Source organism: Chiloscyllium plagiosum, chromosome 11, assembly GCF_004010195.1.
Source record: "Chiloscyllium plagiosum isolate BGI_BamShark_2017 chromosome 11, ASM401019v2, whole genome shotgun sequence".
Taxonomy (NCBI): Eukaryota; Metazoa; Chordata; class Chondrichthyes; order Orectolobiformes; family Hemiscylliidae; genus Chiloscyllium; species Chiloscyllium plagiosum.
This window is the reverse complement of record NC_057720.1, coordinates 49,543,531-49,560,445: the sequence shown is the minus strand read 5'-3', so window position 1 is coordinate 49,560,445 and position 16,915 is coordinate 49,543,531. Positions and strand designations below refer to the sequence as shown.

Below are 16,915 nucleotides of genomic sequence, written 5' to 3'. Positions count from 1 at the left end.
GGAACATTTAATTGCCAATCATTGTGCCCTTCCTTCAGCCAAGTCTCTGTGATTGCAGTAACATCATACTCCCAGGCACCAGTCCAAGCCCTAAGTTCATCTGCCTTACACACTATACTCCTTGCATTAAAATAGATGCATTTCATGCCACCAGTGTTTTTGCACCCATCTGCTCTCTGCCTACTCTTCCCTTTATTAATGCTATCTTCATAATTCTTACAGTCTCCAGTCTCCACCTCGCTGCGTATTTGTTTTCTCTTCTGGTTCCCAACCCCTGCCACATTAGTTTAAAACCTTCCCAACAGCAGTAGCAAAAACTCCCCCAAGGACATTGGTTCCAGTCTGGTTCAGATGTAGACCGTCCATTTTGTAATAGTTCCCCAGAACCAGTCCCAATGTCCAACAAATCTGAACCCCTTCCTCCTACATCATCTCTCAAGCCACGTGTTCATCCTGCCTATTTTTTCAATTCTACGCTGGCTAGCATGTGGCACTGGTAGTAATCCCAAGATCATTACCTTTGAGGTCCTCCTTTTTAACATCTCTCCTAGCTCCCCGAATTCTTGTTTCAGGACCTTATCACGTTTTCTACTTCTATCGTTTGTGCCTATATGCACCAAGACAACTGGCTGTTCACCCAGTTGGTTTCAGTTCTTTCATGTGTAAATCGCAGAACATTTAGAAGTTACATTCTCAAGTAAACTGTGTCATGTCAGCCCAGATGATGCATTTAAGGTGTGAGCTGCCCTGTGTCACAAGATTAGAATCCTGACAGTGTGGAAACAGGCCATTTGGCCCAACAAGTCCACACTGACCCTCCAAAGAGTAACCCACCCAGACCCATTTCTCTACATTTACCCCTAACTAACTCTCCTAATACTATGGGCAACTTAGCATGGACAATTCACCTGACCTGAACATCTTTGGGTGCTTTGGTTTCCTCCTACAATCCAGAGGAAATCCACGCAGACACAGGGAGAATGTGCAAACTCCACACAGACAGTCACCTAAGGCCAGAATTGAACCCAGGACCCTGTGAGGCTGCTGTGCTAACCACTGAGCCATCATGCCATCCCTATGTGGTGACAATGATCAAACTGATTCTAATATAAAACATGGATTTACAGGATCTTACATGGATGCATGCAGTTTTTGAGCAAAGTAAAATGTAATTCTGCAAGTACAAATTCATCCCACAAATTTATATGTGTATGTGTGCATATGGATGTGTTGGGGTGGTGGTGGGCTGGGGTTATGAGTGTGTGAGAGAGAGTATGTGTATGTGTGTTTAGTGTAAACGGGTATAAGTCTGCGAGAGGGTGCGTATGAGAGTGTGGGAGTGTATGTGTGAGCCTATGAGAGAGGGTCTGCGTGTGTGTGTGGGTCTGTAGAAGAGAGTGTGTGTGTCGGAATGTGTGTGTGTGTGTAGTGCAATAGGGTCACGCCTATGAGAGAGGGTCTGCGTGTGTGTGTGGGTCTGTAGGAGAGAGTGTGTGTCTCGGAATGTGTGTGTGTGTAGTGCAATAGGGTCACCTGTAGTGTGGTATGAACCCAAGGGTACTGGTTGAGGCCATCCCCATGAGTACTGAACTTGGCTATCAGCCTCTTCTTGGCCACCTATTGTTGCTGCCTGTCCCGAAGTCCGCCTTGGAGGACGGTCACCCGAAGGTCCAAGGTCAAATGCTCTGAACCACTGAAGTGTTCTCAGACTGGGAGGGAACATTCCTGTCTGTTGATTGTTGTGTGGTGTCCATTCATCCATTGCTGTAGCCTCTGCTTAGTCTAGCCAATGTACCATGCCTCAGATAGACCTCATACGCTACAGACAAGGATGCCCTTAGGCATGGTGCATTGGCGAGACCAAGCAGGGGCTACGGCAATGGATGAATGGGCACCGCACAACAATCAACAGACAGAAGTGTTCCCACCCAGTCGAAGAACACTTCAGCAGTCGAGGACATTTGACCTCGGACCTTTAGGTGACTGCCTCCAAGGCAGACCTGGGGACAGGCAATAACGAAAAGTGGCCGAGCAGAGGCTGAAAGCCAAGTTCGGTATACATGAGGATGGCCTCAACTGGGACCTCGGGTTCATGTCACACTACAGGCGACCCCATTGCACTATACACACACAGGCAGACACACACAAATAGACATTCCTTTACATACATACACACTCCTAACACATATGCACACACACACACACTTCTATAGACACACACTCTCCTACAGACCTTTACACTCACGCAGACACTCTCTCATATGCTCACACATACACTCATACATGCACCCTCTCACAGACGTATACCCCTTTACACTCACACACATACACACACTTTCTCACAGACATCATAACCCCAGCACCCCCCACCCCACACACACTCACATGCACACATACACATATAAGTTTGTTGGGTGAATCTGTAGTTGCAGAATTACATTTTACTTTGCTCAAAAACTGCATGAATCCACGTTAGATTCTGTAAATTAATTTTTTAGATTAGAATCAGTCTGACCATTGTGGCACAGAGAACCTCACAGGGAGTTAACACCTTCAATACCTTATCTGGGCCGACATGACACCAATGGTTAAAGTTCACTTGAGAATGTAACTTTTAAATGTTCTGCGATTTACATTTGAAAGAACTGAAACCAACACGTTCATTCTAAAAGATGAGAGACTTAACAAACAATCCCGGTCTTTTTCAATATATAATTTCAGTTACATCACACTGTAAACGTTTGCTATAAATTCTGTGTCTTACGATTTTATACTTCACAACCATCTGATGAAGGAGCAGCGCTCTGAAAGCTAGTGCTTCCAAATAAACCTGTTGGACTACAACCTGGTGTTGTGATTTTTAACTTTGTACACCCGAGTCCAACATCGGCATTTCCAAATCAAATTAACTCGTTGGACTATAATTTGGTGTCATCTGACTTTGTCCACCTTAGTTCAACACCGGCACTGCCACAACTTGGCAGAGGATAGGGAAGCCTTTAAAAACCAGAGGTTAACAAAAAAAGGGGGTAAAAAGATGAAATATGAGAGAAAGCTAATAATTATCATAAAAGAAGATTGCAAGAGGTTTTTTGAATATCTGAAGGGTAAGAGAGAAGCAAGAGTGGACACTGGAGTGCTGAAAAATGAGGCTGAAGAAGTCATAATAGGGGAGCAAAGAGATGGAAGAGGAACTGAATAGGTACTTTGCATCAGTTTTCACAATGGAAGACACCAACAGCATACCAGAATTTCAAGCGAATCAGGGGCAGAGGTGAGTGCAGTTGCCATCACTAAGGAAAAGGTGCTGGGGAAGTTTTAAGGTCTCAAAATGGATCAATCACCCAGATCAGGTGGATTTCCAGAAGGCCTTTCAGAAAGTGCCGCATTGCAGGCTCCTAAATAAGGTAAGAGCCAATGATATTAGGGGCAAGGTACTGGCTTGGATAGAGGATTGGCTGACTGGCAGAAGGCAGAGTATGGGGATAATGCGGTCTTTTTCAGGATGGCAGCTGGTGACTAGTGGTGGCAGCTGGTGGTTTTCTGTAGGGATCAGTGTTGGGATCACTACTATTCATGTTATACATTAATGATCTGGAAGAAGAAACTGAGGATATTGTTGCTACATTTGCAGATGACAGGAGGGATGGATAGTTTTGAGGAAGTAGGGAGGCTGCAGAAGGACTTGTACAGGCTAGGAAAGTGAAAGTGGGCAAAGCAGTGGCAGATGCAATACAGTATGGGAGAGTGTGAGGTTATGCACTATGATAAGAAGAATAGGGATTTAGACATTTTCTAAATGGGGAAAGGCTTTAGTAATCTGAAGCACAAAGGGATTTGGGGGTCCTTGTTCAGGATTGTCTTTAAGATTAACATGCAGGACGATTTGGGACTTAGGAAGGCAAATGTGATGTTAAGATTCATTTCAAAAAGGTTAGAATAAAAGAGCACAGATATACTGCTGATATAGTTATACAGCTATATTGGTCTGGTCAGACCGCATTTGGAATATTATGAGCAGCGTTGGGCTCTATAGCTAAGAAGGGATGTGCTGGCCTCCGTGGGGTCTCAGAGGAGGTTTACAAGAATGATCCTGCGGATGAAGGGCCTGACACGTGAAGAGCAGTTGAGAACTCTGGGTGTGCAGTTGATAGAGTTTAAAAGTGTATTGGGGAATTTGATTGATTGAATCTTACAGAATACAGAGAGGCTTGGATAGACTAAACGTGGAGAAGTTTCCATGAGTAGGAGAGAATAGGACCCAAGAGCTCTGCCTCAGACTGAAGGGAAAACTCTTTAGAACTGAGCTCAGGAGGAATTTCTTCCACCAAAGGGTGGTTAATCTGTTGAATTCATTGCTACAGGGTCTGTAGATGCCAAGTATATTTAAGGTAGAAATAGATTCTTGATTGGTAAGAGGATCAAGGGTTATGGGGAGAAGGCAGGAGAATGGGGTTGAGAAACAAATCATCCATGTTTGAATGGTGGAGCAGACTTGATAGGCTGAATGGCCAAGAAACATGTTTTGTTTGTAGTCCATTTCCTTTTGGCATATATGAAATCAGTAACTCCTTGCACAATAAGGAAGTCTGCAGTCCTCATCAAACTATTTGCTTTCTCCATCTGCTTCTCTCTGAAAAAAGAAATGTGTTCAGCACTTTTGGAATGTAGATCTAGTGTCCTTCCTTATACAACAGCCCACAGTAAACTGGAAAATGATGAACATGTTGAGTGTTTCTGACTTGAAAGAGCCAGCTTTATAAAGGTTTGTGGCTATGGTCATCTTCACAGCCACCACTCAAGAATGTATTCCTGTCTTGCTTTGAGGCTGCAGTTATGGTTGGAACTGGTAGCAGATATCGATGTTGACCTCCTTGTTGGTATGGGGATGTCTGACTCACTGTTCCTCATACATCTTCACTTGGTACAACCTTCTCCTTCTTATCCTCAATCCTGATCCAGCAATTATTCCTACTGTGAGCTGTCTGTACTCATCTCTCCCTGTCATGCTTTACAGCAAGCTGGATGCAAACTATTCTAAAAAAAAAGTCTGCAAGAGGTAGCTTTTTGCTGGAAGGGGGAAGATAACCAACCCCTTGATTGTCTCTGACAATGTTCTGAAGACAACCTATTTTGAAGAAAGGTTATTGGACCTGAAACATTAACTCTGCTTTCTGTCCAGCTGGCAGATCTGCAACTTCACTTTTTCTTCAAAGACTCTTTCTGTTCATCTTTCTCTCTGTTCGAAGTTTCCTTGACAGTTACAGGTTCAATATTCCATGGATCCCATATGGGACTTTGCTAGACACCCAGAATTTACATCAACAGTTTTTTTTTTGTCTGCAGCAATCTACCTTTTGAAAAAACAGATTTAGATTTTAAAAAGTTAAAATATCTCCATAGTATATTGGGTTCTGATCCATCTTCATGACGTTGCAATAGTCAGTCAGAAACAAGTCTGAAAGTAATTGGTCATCTCTTTAAATAGCACTGCTCTTTAAATATATTTATTAAAAATAACATTTGTTTTGAAGTAATTTCATTTAAAATTTCCTCTCAACAAAATATGTATGATATTTCTGCTTCTCAAACATTCTTTCCTATTAGACAAGATGTTCAACATAATGATGTCAGCATTGCATTACAGCTAAAAAGTTAAAGCTCCCACTGGCGGATTTTAAATCAATAACTGCATTGTTACAATCCTGGACATTGAAACAGTGGATTCAGCTTCAGTTTCTGATCCACAGACATTTCTGTTGTGTTGCAGTATTTTAAGTTACCAGTTGTTGGAGCAAGGTGTAGTGTCATTGAATACTGAACTCTGGTATAACTTAGCATTTGCAGCATCCCAGCCCCAAGTGCTGGCATGGAAGCATGATAGATGCCAATCATTACATTTCTCTCCTGCTGTCTCCATCACTGTGCATGGGATAGAAACAAAAGAGACTAAGGAAAGGTCTGTAATTTGCCCTTTAAACTGGGAAAAATGTGTGGCACAAGGGTATTCAGAAAATTGTTGAGCAATAAAGGCTGATGCTAACCTCTCATAAATGAATAGAAAAATGAAAATTCTTCTGTTGTTGAGTGGTTCCATTTAGGATTGATCAAGGGTAGTCCACAATCCTGTAGTCCCCATTATGTTTTAAAATCACATCTGAATAGCATCACGGGAAAGCATAGAATGTTGCAGTGTAATTACAACATTGAAAAACATAACAAAAGCAAACAGAGTTTTTGTTTACAATGCATTCTTTGAAACTGAACATATTTTACGTACGAAGTGAGATGTATCAGCTTTAAATTTTAGATTATTAATTGTGACCTATTGTCAGAACAAATGACCACCATTTTAATATTTTTAAAGAACTGTGATAATCAGTTTTCAGTATTTTGTGCAATTAAAATTAAATCAAAGAAACTATATATACCACACACGGAAAGGACATTTGCTTGTTATCAAGTAGTTACTTTTGTTTGTTGTTTGCATTTGCCAGAAACTGCAAAGCATTTGCTGGGATAAAGCTCATCATTTCTTTGATCTCGCTGATTTTCTATCTTGGAAAGCCACAGGTGCAACTACAAGGTATTTATTTATGTAAAGTCTGGTATTACTGCAATAAGGACTATTCATTACTACAGTGGGAGTCCTCTGGGAGAAGTAAACTATGCCGAAATGGTTGGAAAGGGGGTGGGTGGGTGGGTGAGGTAGTGGGGCAGAATGATGTTGCAGATGCAATTTTGGCAAATTTCCATTTAGAGCATCTGATACTTAGCCAGAAGATGAGATCATCTTGGAACTTAAGAGGACAAACTATTCTGGACAATATGTCTTAATTTTACAAAGTAAAGAATGTTTGCTGAGACACCCTTCATAAATTCTCTCATCGTGTGAGGGGTAGTGGTGGAGTTTGCAGGTGATATTGTGGATTAAACAAATAATATTAAAGAGAGTTGCTGTTTTCTTGGCTGACATTTGTTAACTCCCCCTTTCCACTGCCTGGCATGACTCAGTGTGTCTACACATAAGTAAAATAGTGGTTTAATGTGAAATATGAGAGACATATGTAGTTTTCTATTTCAAGAAAATGATCTCAAGGAGTGAATGTGTTTCTGTTAGCTGTTGTGCACAGACCCAGGATGAAGTGGTTTATTGAAGGTAGGATGAGTGCAAATACCGATAGTTATCACCATATGTAATGTTATCTTTTGAAAATGCTAAACAGTAACTGACACAAAAGACGATTGTGGATTTGAACAAAAGCAAAACAAACTATTTTAGATAGTCAGTGGTTCTATACAAGCATTGCATGAAGTATCGTTTGAATCAATTTTCAAAGCAAGAAACAGACATGATAGAACTCTTAATGAGATATCAGTAACAGAATACTTGAGTTCTTTGGTCTGCCAAAATCCATTATGGGTTTAGTACGATTGCTTAAAATGCATTAAATGTAGATTGACAATTCAGTCTGGTAGCAAGGGCCTGCTATCTGTCACAAGCATAATTTGTGGATGGGGCGTTAAAGCCTCAGTCCTCCAAAGGTGATGTCAAAGATCCCATTCCACTGTTTGAAAAAGAGCAGGTGAGTTCCCTGGTGTTGACTGTCTTCAGATTAGATTAGATTAGATTACATTACAGTGTGGAAACAGGCCCTTCGGCCCAACAAGTCCACACCGACCCGCCGAAGCGCAACCCACCCATACCCCTACATTTACCCCTTACCTAACACTATGGGCAATTTAGCATGGCCAATTCACCTGACCTGCACATCTTTGGACTGTGGGAGGAAACCGGAGCACCTGGAGGAAACCCACGCAGACACGGGGAGAACGTGCAAACTCCACACAGTCAGTCGCCTGAGGCGGGAATTGAACCCAGGTCTCAGGCGCTGTGAGGCAGCAGTGCTAACCACTGTGCCACCGTGCCGCCCACTACAGTATGAAGATGATGCTTGCTTATGTGCACATTCAGAGGCCAAGTTCTAAACTAGTAGTGATGTATTCACAAAGGCATGTGAGAGACCATATCTTAGGCTTAACATTTGATTGGCAAAAGCCCTTTACCATCCTGTTCCCACTGCACAACATTGTCCCTGAGCATCAAAATCCACAGTGAACTACTGAACAATGTGGATAAATTCCAGATCTTGGAAACCACCTCTCAACAAGTGCAAACTCGAGGTTGAATTTCAATATGGCTTTCAACATGCCAGCAGAGCATTTGGCCATCTGAAGAACAAAGTGTTTGATGATAAAGATTTCAAAGCTAACACCAACTTCATGGTCTACAGAGAACCAGTGTTACCAGCACTCATTAATTGAACCAGGGTTGATCCTTAGGCCTAATGATAATGATAGAGTGGTGTATATGCTGGGTCATAAGGATATGGATTATGTTGGAGTATGATTGTGCTGCTGCTGATGGCCCATAGATATCCAGTTTTGAGTTGCTAGATCTATTTGAATACCATCCCATTTAGCATTGGCCACACAACATGCTGGAGAGTATTTGAAATGTAAAGATGGGACTGCAGTGATCACTGTAACAAATACTGTTAGGAACATTGTTTGTAGAATATGAGTCATTGAGCGTAAGTGTTAGGCTGCTGATTGACGAGTCTCTGAGGTAGCCCTCTCAAATTTGGCATTAGCCATCATATTTTAGTGAAGTGGACTTTACAGGGTCCAGAAGGTTGTGTTTTCCATGGCATTTTCAGTGCCTTAGTCAATGTAAGCTAGACCATTCTGTTTCATTTGTTGTGACTTGTTCAGCCATTTTAAGAATCAATCACATTACTGTGGGGCTGGAGTCACATGCAAGGCAGGTCAGGGTGGAATTTTTCCCCTTCCCTGAAGGACATTCATGAACCAGGTGGATTTTTATAATGATCAGCAATGATTTCATTGTCATTGTTAGACTTAATTCAAAATCTTTATTGCATTCAAATTCCATCATTTGCCATAGTGCATTCAAACTTTGGTCCCTGGAACATTACCTGGATCTCTGGAACACTAGTCAGTGACCTTCCAGTGCCGCATTGTATCTTGTATTATCAAACAAAATGTTTGACATCGAAAATGTCAGGTCTTGTTCAAAGAAATTGCTTTTTAAGGAGTACCTTAAAAGAGGAAAGAGAGATAGCGATGTGAGGTTTTGGAGAGAAATTTAAAGTTTGACTGCTGAAGCCATGGTTGTCAATGATGGAATGATTGAAATCCAGAATGCTTAAGAGACCAAAATTAGAGGTATTGCATCAAAGTAAGCAGATCATGTGCAGTAATGTCACATTTGTGCTGATAATATTACACTTCCTAGGGAGTGTTGCTGAACAAAGAGACCTTGAAGTGCAGGTTCATAGTTCCTTGAAAGTGGAGTTGTAGGTAGATAGGATAGTGAAAAATATGCTTTTCTTCATTGGTCAGAATATTGAGTACAGGAGTTGGGAAGTCATGTTGCGGCTGTACAGGACATTGGTTAGGCCACAGTTGGAATATTGCACGCAATTTTGGTCTCCTTCCTAATGGAAAGATGTTGTGAAACTTGAAAGGGTTCAGAAAAGATTTACAAGAATGTTGGAGGATTTGAGCTATGGGGAGAGGCTGAATAGGTTGGAGCTGTTTTCCCTGGAGCGTTGGAGGCTGAGGGGTGACCTTACAGAGGTTTATAAAATCATGAGGGGCATGGATAGGATAAATAGGCAAAGTCTTTTCCCTGGAGTGGGCGAGTCCAGAACTAGAGGGCATAGGTTTAGGGTGAGAGGGGAAGGATATAAAAGAGACCAAAGGGACAACTTCTTCATGCAGAGGGTGTATGAAATGAGCTGCCACAGAAAGTGGTGGAGGCTAGTACAATTGCAACATTTAAAAGGCATTTGGATGGGTATATGAATAAGAAGGGTTTGGAGGGATATGGGCTGGGTGCTGGAAGGTTGGATTAGATTGGGTTGGGTTATCTGGTCGGCATGGACAAGTTGGACCAAAGGGCTGTACACCTCTATGACTCTATATGTCATATTGTTGTTACTTTCTGGAAATGAATATTACAATCACTGAAGCAGAACATGCTGGTGGTTATGTCCATATTGAGACCATTAACAACCTCCTTTTGTGGCAAAGTAGTAGTGTCTCCACCACTGCACCGGAAGGTCCAGACACCCAAGTTCAAATCTCACCTCCTCCAGAGGTGTGTAATAACATCCCTGAACAGTTTGATAAGAAAAAAAGTAGACAGATACAGAAAATTCCTATGTGGTCCAGATTATGAATTCATCACTTAACAGAGGAGGCAGCATAGTGGTATATAATCAGGAGGGTCATACGTTGGCAAGGAAACTTAGTGCAAATTACCACTACCACAATCCCATTTGGAGAGATTACAGTATGTTATTTTCTTGATTTTCAAATCACTGAAAAAACTGCTTATGGTTCACTCTTGCAGCAACTATGCCATCTGTGCTCTTTTAGGTGAGATCTTTATGACCACTCATAGTTTTGTGCTTGAAAAAGTCTTTTGCAACAATATCAATATTGGCTTCTGAACTGTCCAGAGTTCATTCTCACTGATAATTGTACCTATTAAAGTATGGTTGCTTAATTATTGATCTGATGCAGAAGTTATACTTAGAGTCGTGCAGCATGGAAACAGACTCTTCGGTCCAACCAGTCCATGCCGAACATAATCCCAACTAAACTAGTCCCACCTGCCTACTCCTGGTCCAAATCCCTCCAGACCTTTCCTATTCATGTACTTCTCCATTGTATCCTAGATATTGTAATTGTACACACATCTACCACTTCCTCAGGAAGTTCATTCCACACATGAATCACCTTCAGTGCCTTTTTTAAATCTCTTTCCTCTCACCTTAAAAATGTAGTCCCTAGTTTTGAAATTTCCCATCCTAGGGAAAAGACAACTACCATCAACTCTAAACCTCTCATTGCTTTATAAACTTCTATCTCGTCAGTTGTCAACCTCCTATGTTCCAGTGAAAGAATTTCCAGGCTATCCAGCCTTTCTTTATAACTCAAACCTTCCATACACAGCAACATCCTGGTAAATCTGTTCTGAACCCTCTCCAGCTTACTAATATCCTTACTGTAGTTCGGCGATTAGAACCGGACACAGTATTGCAGAAGAGCCTTCACCAATGTCCTGTACAACCTTATCATGAGTTCCCAAGTTTTACACTCAAAAGGATTGAGCAATGAAGGCAAGTGTTCCAGATGCCTTTTTACGCACCCTGTCTTTTTGTAATGCAAATTTCAAAGAATTACATACGTGCACCCCTCAGTCCCTCAGTTCTACAACACTACCTGAAGGCCGTACCATTAACTGTATAAGCCCTACCCTTGTTTTTTGTACTAAAATGCATTGTGTGGCCCATGCTAAATGGAATAGACTTCAAATAGTTCTATCAACTCAAAATTGGGCATCCATGAGACTTTATGTGCCATATGCAGCAACACAGTTATACTCTAACACAATGATGAAGGGCTTTTGCCCGAAATGTCGATTTCGAAGCTCCTTGGATGCTGCCTGAACTGCTGTGCTCTTCCAGCACCACTAATCCACAATCCATAGCCTTTTGACCCAGCATATATACCACTCTATCATTATCATTAGGCTTGAGGATCAACCTGGTTCAGTGGAAAGAGGGAAAATCCTCATACTCCAAAAAAAAAATCAATAAAGTAGTTTAATTAATTTGCTTGCAACCTAAGTCTGATCCTCATGTTCTCCATTCATTAAATATAATTGGGAACTGTTCTTTATTGTAATTTTTTTAAAAACTTAATTTGTAATCATTGCAAGGAGCTCTTGTTTACATCTCCAATTACCTTTTGAAACATGTGGAATTGCATTTAGAGAAACTGTTTTGGGATTTTGATATGGAATTATATCAGAATAACATCTGGACCTGATAGTTTGCATAATTTATGGCTGAATAAACATCTTTGTAGATTCCAAATACATCAGACACAGTAGGCATGCTCCAAGACAGTTGAAATATTTACATGCTGTATTGCAGTTGCTATACTCATTTTGAGTAAAACCTAAAAGTCATTGTTAAAGTGCTGTTCATGAGTTAATTGTGGTTACTAAAACCTTCTGGAAAAATAACTCCTATTTGTTTACTCAAGATAAAGCTGTTTGCAGTCTCCAAGGCAAAATGTGGTTTGCCTCTTCTACACTGTATCAACAAATGGTAATGAGCAACACAAATTACCTGCACCTAAATAAGCTGAATTGTACCCACAATCCTCCATGTGCAAAGTTACTTGCTTACTGATCAAAACCTCCAAAAACAGATTAACTAGTTATTGAAATTGTGGGATATTGTGTACAAACTGAGTGCTGTTTGCTGACAAAACTACAGCGAGTACACTTTAACAACTCTTCCTTTTAAGGCATTCTAAAAACTTGAAAATGCCATATCAGTAGAAGTTTGATACATCTGTTTGTCATTTGCTTTTGTTTATCATTGGGGCATAAATGTAACACACCCTAACGGTCTAGTTCAGCCTTTGGCCATCTTGATGGCAAACTTCCAACCTTCTAATTCAGTGGCATGAACTTTTATTTAACGTGAAGGTTTCCAGAGTGTTTCCAGGAAATTATGAATTGACCTGTAAGATTTAATGCTGCTGATCATATACATTGCTACACAGACATTTGCCCCAGGGTGGAAATGAATGCGAGTCCCTGGCGCTGTGAGGCAGCAGTGCTAATCACTGAGCCACCGTGCTGCCCCAAATGAGACAGTACAGGTAGTTCTTCGATATGACGATGGTTGCGTTTTTGAGCAACCCCGTGTTATAGAATAATTGTCCTTTAGAAACAAGGCTTAAGGTTTTGGTGGTGTAATTGCATTACAGCCAACACAGGTTTTAAATAAATGTTCGTGCTTTAGAAACAGTTTTTCCAATTCATTAATTTTGTTAAAATAAATTTGCATTAACAAAACTCGTATAGCAGAATGAACTGTAGTTGCATCTTCATCAAAACTAAATATCTGTGAATTCCATGTACAATAGAATAATGGGACTTGAAGATATGCTACACATGCTACCAAAGATCTATTACTTCCTAGATACATGCTGGGTTACAACCTGACTCACTTGAATCATCATCTGTTTTTTGCTTTCACCTTGGTGATGTTAAAAGTGCTAATTAAATGCACTAATATCACTATCATCATGATGAAGTGCTGTTTTTCAAAAATGTTGAATGAAGTGGTTGAATATCATTCTGACAAGGATCTTTGTAACAATTACAAGTGAAGATGTTCCCCAGTGATTATTACAGATAAAGGTGTTTCCCTATTCATTGTAGAGACAACTGATTTGCCTTTGAAATCCTTGGAGATCTTTCCTAAGTAGCACACAGAGTGAAATAATTTGTTGGAAGCATTGGAGTAAGTTGTTACTGGTTTTGTATAAGTCAACTAGGATAGTAATAACATGACGCTGTCCCATTTCATAAAATGATTAAATCATACATCACAGGATGAGGTCATTTGGCCCACTATGTCAGCACTCATTCTGAAAGGATTGTCCACTTCATCTCAGTCCACTGATCTTTCCCCATGTCACTGCTTTTATGGACAGTGTAATGAGATTTACAATCTCTCGGGCAGTAGGCTATTGCAATGGCATCAATTTTAAACTCCTCACTGTGCCTGGAAAGGCTGAAGACCATTGTATCCTTACATGTAGTTATTTATTTGTTAGTGCCTTTCCCCTTTAAATGAAGCCTGCACATAAGGACCACTTTTGTTTGCACTGTGGACTAAAAATAGGAAAAAATACTGTTTTAAACCAAAGAAAGAAGATATTTGCTATTTTTAAAGTTGTTGTGGGCTCTCCAGAGCTCAGCATAGTTTCAACCTCTTATTTGGTGGATAGGTGGTTATGAACAATACAGCAGAAACATGCAGCCTGTAAAAATGGAAGCACCACCCTATCTTTCTCTCCTCTTCATGGAGATGTAAAAGAAAATCCCTCGTAGTGAATTATTCTTCTTCACCTTTCCCCTGTATGTTTCTTTCTGCAAATTTCTGGTGCAAGGTTAAGGGAAAACTGTCTTCTGAGTAACTGAAAAGGCATATTCTCAACCAGTGAAAGGAAGGCTGAGAATCAGTATACCAACAACCTCATGTCATCAGCAAGGTGTTGAAGAAATCAAAAAGAAATTTTTAAAATTTAAAGAAAATATTTCATCTATGTCTTAGGCATGAACAACTGCTATTAAACTGTGTTTCTGATTTATTTCTTCGGACACCCATAATCATGTGTGTATGTTTGTAAGTGTAAATGGAAATTTTAAAAAGGGATAAAGTTTAAATTATGCAGTTATAGATTAGCAAGTCAACTTGTTGACTGTCCCCATTGGTTTAATACATCAAAAAAAGTGCATCAGTCTTAAAGAGCACTTAAATAACTCTTAAGAGATATTGGAAGTGGAAGTGGATGGCACAGCTTTCTGCTGTATTGGAGAAAAAACTGATGCACTTATTTGGGTCCTCTACTTTTTGTCATTTACATAAATGATTTGGATGCGAGCATAAGAGGTGCAGTTAGTAAGTTTGCAGATGACGCCAAAATTGGAGGTGTAGTGGACAGCGAAGAGCGTTACCTCAGATTACAACAGGATCTGGACCAGATGGGCTGAGAAGTGGCAGATGGAGTTTAATTCAGATAAATGCGAGGTGCTGTATTTTGGAAATCTTAGCAGGACTTATAACTTAATGGTAAGGTCCTAGGGAGTGTTGCTGAACGAAGAGACCTTGGAGTGCAGGTTCATAGCTCCTTGAAAGTGGAGTCACAGGTAGATAGGATAGTGAAGAAGGCGTTTGGTATGCTATCCTTTATTGGTCAGATTATTGAGTAAAGAAGTTGGGAGGTCATGTTGCGGCTGCGCAGGACATTGGTTAGGACATTGTTAGAATATTGCATGCAGTTCTGGTCTCCTTCTTATCAGAAAGACGTTGTGAAACTTGGAAGGGTTCAGAAAAGATTTACAAGGATGTTGCCAGGGTTGGAGGATTTGAGATATGGGGAGAGGCTGAACAGGCTGGGGCTGTTTTCCCTTGAGCATCGGAGGCTTACAAATTTATGAAGGGCATGGATAGGATAAATAGGCAAAGTCTTTTCCCTGGGGTCGGGGTGTTCAGAACTAGAGGGCATAGGTTTAGGGTGAGAGGGGAAAGATATAAAAGAGACCTAAGGGGCAACTTTTTCACGCAGAGAGTAGTACGTGTATGGAATGAGCTGCCAGAGACAGTGGTGGAGGCTGGTACAATTGTAACATTTAAGAGGCATTTGAATGGGTATATGAATAGGAAGAGTTTGGAGGGATATGGTCCGGGTGCTGGCAGGTGGGACTAGATTGGGTTGGGATATCTGGTCGGCATGGACGGGTTGAACCGAAGGGTCTGTTTCCATGCTGTCCATCTCTATGATTCTATTCCTTTTAACCAGAATTAGAGTGAAGTAGAGTTGGGCAATTTGATGATTTAATCAAATTTTCACATTTGTGAAAATCCTGGAAATAATGATGCTTGATTTCCAGTGCAGTACATCAGTGCAACTAATTAAGTTTTGGATTTCCTGCCCATCCTCCTCTTGTACAGTTCCCAGTGCTTGATTCTGACCACAAGGGACTTGATTTGAATTGGAAATGAGGCCGGGCTCAAGAAGGAAAAGGTCAATGTCATTGTCTGTTGGCTGAATCTTATTCTTTATTTGGCTAAGTGCAAGTTACATCAGGTTTTTTGGAGGCGTTTTTGCCATGTGGCTGAGCATGTTTTCTCATAATATGTTATCAAACTTGTCTCATTAACAAACATGCCTCATGAACTACCTACCTACCTTTGTGGCAGCCCTCACGTCAGACTCCAGCCGTATCTTACCATGCATCATTCCAGAACAACTCATCACTGTTGGAATATCCTCGAATTAACAAGCAGCCTTGCACACACCCTTTTAAAAGGCTTATGTGCACCCAGGCAAGCACTGTCAGTCTGCAGCTGTCCTCCAGAGTTCCTGACATTTAATGAGATGTGGGCTACTGGGATAACATAATTCTGTTTGTGGATAGACATTTGGAGGTCCTGTTGGATGGTTGGTGCAGAGACAGACGTTCTCTTCACCCAGGATGGTAATACAGGCCATGACACCAGTCCATGGCACCCAATTCCAATGTTGTCTCAGCAGTTTCAACAATCTGGAGGAATTCCTAATAATGAAGAAAGAAGGTCAATGCAGTCTCATCAGTCTAGAGGAAGGTTGAGCACTGTAGGATGAAGGTCAATATCCTTTCGCCACCATAAGTGCCACCATCTTCTCTCCGACACTTCACACTCACTCTTTCTCTGCCACTGACCAAAGCCCATGCTATAACTTTCTCACCACTACCTGTAACACTGGTTCACTCAATGTCACCCACCTCAACCTTGACATTGCTAACTCTGCATGTCTCTGCACTGCCTGTTTACTCATGTCGGACACCTTTCCGCTTGTACCAAACATAATAGCTGTACCACCCACTTTCATTTTCCTTTACACAGGCCTGTCTCTCATTCCAACTGGAAAACAACCCACAGGAGGATGGAAAGAGTCAAGATGGGTGATAGGCTACCTGACATTTGGTTGCCCACTGCTTTATCAGGAGAGAATTCTAACTCTGCCCACAGAGTTGGGGTGTCTCTGTGGCTGGGGTCCATAGAATGTGCCTGGGTCCAACATGAAGACTGTTTGGAGTAACTGGTAAGCTGAATTTGCCAGGCACCTGACCTGATGTTTCCATGTCGTTTTCTTGACATCAAATTGTTTAGCATATTTAGTAAGGTAGGAAGCAGAATGTAAATGAGGTGAGTTGAACTTTAGCAAGATATTTAATGAGCAATAATCC

At 41.1% G+C, this 16,915-nt stretch overlaps 1 protein-coding gene across 2 annotated transcripts in view; it reads left to right on the top strand.

Annotated features, from left to right (window-relative positions):
- fggy (FGGY carbohydrate kinase domain containing) overlaps window positions 1–16,915 on the top strand; it is a 372,017-nt gene that overhangs the window by 101,702 nt on the left and 253,400 nt on the right. For both annotated transcript variants that reach the window (XM_043699282.1, XM_043699283.1), the window contains exon 6: window positions 6,498–6,586. In XM_043699282.1, the coding sequence (XP_043555217.1) occupies window positions 6,498–6,586 (89 nt within the window). The remainder of the gene's footprint in view (window positions 1–6,497; window positions 6,587–16,915) is intronic.